General features: G+C 34.1%; 1 protein-coding gene across 1 annotated transcript in view; it reads left to right on the top strand.

Annotated features, from left to right (window-relative positions):
* The first annotated feature begins 227 nt into the window (after positions 1 to 227).
* LOC111405798 (desumoylating isopeptidase 1) overlaps positions 228 to 4,002 on the top strand; it is a 4,970-nt gene continuing 1,195 nt past the window's right edge. Inside the window, exons 1-3 of the mRNA XM_023034839.1 lie at positions 228 to 369; positions 3,309 to 3,360; positions 3,521 to 3,618. Coding sequence (XP_022890607.1) covers positions 3,352 to 3,360; positions 3,521 to 3,618 — 107 coding nt within the window. The 5' untranslated portion in view covers positions 228 to 369; positions 3,309 to 3,351. The remainder of the gene's footprint in view (positions 370 to 3,308; positions 3,361 to 3,520; positions 3,619 to 4,002) is intronic.

Here is a 4,002-nt window from a genome sequence, read left to right as displayed (position 1 = left end):
TTTCGGATCATACTTTGCAAAACAAATACACCCCTTATGATAACTGACAGAATGTGGGGGTCTATATAGCAATATTTATTGGGTAGTACTCCTTTTCGAATATTGACAGAACGTGGGGGATTTCATTGCAATTATTGCAGTTCAAGTTGTAATAAAAAGTGCATTCCGCCCTCGTATATTCATAGTACACGTGGCGATAAATAAGTGGTCAGCACATTCTAGAAGGTCAAAACAGAGGCCTCTCGGTCAATGTAGAAGATCTTGGTACCTTCTCTTTTCCAATATAAATGGACGCGTCCCCCGATTTCATGTTCCGTTTTAGCATCTGCGTTCACGTTAACACTCGCTTAATTATTAAGCTGTCTTGAGGTATGATCCAGTATTTATAATCCGGGTTTTTTTTCCCAATGTTTTGTGATATTTCTTTTTTCTATTTTTGTAATTTTTAGTTCGGATTTTAGATTAAGGGTAACCGATTTCTACATCTGACAGATCGGGGACTTTTTTCTTCCTCAATTAGCGTGAAAATAATTGCCGTAATGAAGAAACTATCGATTTGAAGTTCTTTTTTTCTTTCTCCTATGATGGTTTTAAAATTCTAAATTAGAGGTTGAGTAATGTAGCATATTGAGAATTAATGTGTTTATAACGAGAAAGAAATCATGGAGGATTGAGGATGGTTATTTATGTGAACTTGAGGTTATTGATAAATATGGATTTTCTCGTCTTTCGAAATTGTTTGATGTTTGTACCGTGCTGCAATGAAGTGATCAATTTTTTATTTGCTTGGATGCACAATTATAGAATTTCAGCCCCTCTATTGACCTATGATGTGTAATAATGGAAGACTACTTACAATTTTTTTTTAATTTTTAATTTTTAATTTTTATATCTGGATATATTTGATGTGTGCGTTGTTAGTAGCTGAAATTGGATGGGAATAAAAGATTATAAGCACGAAGACACTGAATTAGGATTTACTGTAGCTGGAGCGGTGAATAAAATTCTACATTCTGCTATAAATCCATAAATGAGCTCTGGTGAAATATAGGTCTTTGGGAAAGTTAAAGAGATACATACATATCATCCTTTTTTGTGGTGGTTGTTTTCTTCATCTTTTCTTGAATTAAGATTGAACACTGTCTTGGAAGAATTTTATTTTGTGCACGTAAACAACACTTTTGTTAATCCTCTATTGACCTAAGATGTGTAATAATGGAAAACTGCTTACATTTTTTTTGGATGATTGTTTGTGTGGATATATTTGATGTGTGCGTTGTTAGTAGCTAAAATTGGATGGGAATCAAAGAGCATAAGCACGAAGACACTGAATTAGGATTTATAGTAGCTGGAGCAGTGAATAAACTTCTACATTATGCTATAAATTAATAAATGAGCTCTGGTGAAATATGTCTTTAGGAACGTTAGAGAGATACATATCATCCTTTTTTGTGGTTATCGTTTACTTCACTTTTTCTTGAATTAAGATTGAACATTTTCTTGGAAGAATTTTATTATGTGCACGTAAACGACACTTTTGTTATTCTAAATGTGCAATTATCACTTATAAGACATTATATGCAAGAGGGTAAGTATTTTTTATTCAAAATTCAAATTTTGCTTTTTTGGTGCTATATCTAAGCACTCATGGAACACATTATGGACCAGCATTTTGGTTGTGATCTGGTATTCCCAATATTTATTTTGGAATGCAGGATTGATCTTGAAATATTTTATTGGCTATTATTGTTGATTTTATCTTGCAAGTGGACAGATCGTAACAAGTAATATTGGATCTAAGAGTTTGGATTGTTGGTCCTATAAGAATTATTTTCTAACACTTAATTCAATTTTCCTTTAACTACTATTTGATGAAAACAAATTAAAAATTATAATGATTTGAGTTTAAATCTTAATTCTGGACAATAAATAAATGCTCACACTAAAAACTTGTAAGATCAAATAATTAGAGGATGTTAGGGTAGAATAATTTCACCTCTTGATCACCTTTACATCTCAAATTAAGACTCAATTCTAATGTAGTATTTGATCGAATTTTTCTATTGTATCCAATTTATCCTCTCGAGTTCTCATTAAGCCTATTCAACTAATTAAATTTCATATCTTTATGTAAATTTAAATTATTTAAACGAGTCATTTATCCTATTCTACTCGTTATACCACTATACTGAATTTTATTACATGGTCTAATTCCTAAACTCATATCTCTATTTGTAAAGGATTCATGAAATTCATGAAATTATTGATCAGATAATTTAATGCAATCAATTCATAGTAAAAATCAACATATAGAAAAATTAAAAATCAAGAATCTTAATAATGAAACATAAAGGATCCCAAATGGATTACATTATTCTCCTTAACAATGGATTTAGCCACGCATAATAAAAGAAGAGCAACAACAAATTGTCTTAGAGTACATCACCGAATTTAGAATTTAATATGTAGAAGAAAAAGTGGATCTTGCACCAAGAATTCCTCCTTCTAATTTATGCTTCACACGATGAATTTGGCGTTGTCTTTCTCCCATCGAGTCTCTCTCCCCTTCTCTCAAAAAGTGTTTTTGCCTCTAGAATCTGTAGAACCCCTCAAAGCCTTAGGAAAAAACTTATTTATAGGTCCCTTGCCGTGTAGGAATAATAGGTTTCTCGCATGGACTCCGAGAATTTGCGCCCTAGCTATCCTGTGCGCGATGTCTAGGATGTGGAGCCGCAGCGCCACCCTTTTGTGTCTCGTTGCGGCGGCGCCCTAAATTTGGCGCCGCGGTGCCGAGACTTGGGCAGGCAGGGTGTCGCGGTGCAGATACTCGGGCAAGTGGCAGGGTGCCGTAGCGCCCTGAATGTGGCGCCGCGACGCCAACACTCTGGTTTTTCTTGATTTCTTGCGTTTTGGTGCCATCCGTCCCAACTTAGCTTTGTCTATTTTGCCCCTGTTTCGCGACTTCTTTTCCGTCCATGCCACTAACTTCAATTTAATAATCTTTCTTCGTATTCTTCGCCATCTCGACACTCGTATAAAACAACGTTAATACACACATTAAAAACGTTCTATACTCGTGAATTCTAGCTTAAAATCAAGTTAAAATTTGCCTAAATTCGTGAGTAAAACACACTCGTCAGTTATTATAATAGAATTTTGTAACTTGTGAAATGTATGTGTGCTTCATCTTGTGTGTTTATTTTTTAAGTTCTATTCTTCCATGACTCCAATTCTCCAAATTGGGAACTGAGTTGTAATTTGTGTAATTATTGTCTGATGAAGTCGTGACTTGTTGATTGTGTCTGCAGTTCATTCTTTCTTTTGGATAATAATTCCACTGAACTGTTGAAGATGGCAGAGGTATGTTTCTGATTTGTGTTCCTTTAAGCTATTTAAATTATGCTTTACTTACTAAATAAGTTATTTAGTGGAAGCGTTTCATCATTTGCATTATTGCATTTTCTTCCAGTAGTTGCATATATAGGCTATATACGAGTTAACCAATCTTTTGTTATGGTAGGAGGGACACAAAGTCACTTTGAACGTGTATGACTTGAGCCAAGGTCTAGCTCGCCAACTGTCAACCACATTTCTGGGAAAAGCTATTGAAGCCATATGGTAAGTGTTATATTTCTTTAAGGTTAATATATCTGAACACGAGTTGCCCACATAAAAGCATGTATGTACCGCTGACTATCCTCGTTAACAAATATAATGTATTAGTGATCTCTGTGCACAATTGTTTCAAAATGAAACAACGTTCACTTCTATATGGCAGATGTCTGCTGTGATTATTGGTTGGTATATCTACTAGAACAACCTACGAATTTGATTTCTTCAATTTCTTGCTTTAGGCGGTTGTTATTTTATCCTGTTTTCAGTTGATAAGAAGCCGGACTTTTTATATCAGTAATGCAAACCTCCTGTGTTGGAAATTTATCATCACATTATATTTTGCCGGGGAAATACGTTAAGGTCTTTAGTGTTTTTTTTTTTTTTTTT

The sequence above is a fragment of the Olea europaea genome, chromosome 12, assembly GCF_002742605.1.
Source record: "Olea europaea var. sylvestris chromosome 12, O_europaea_v1, whole genome shotgun sequence".
NCBI classification, from domain to species: Eukaryota; Viridiplantae; Streptophyta; class Magnoliopsida; order Lamiales; family Oleaceae; genus Olea; species Olea europaea.
The sequence above is the reverse complement of the archived record's forward strand: the minus strand, read 5'-3'. Positions and strand labels throughout refer to the sequence as shown.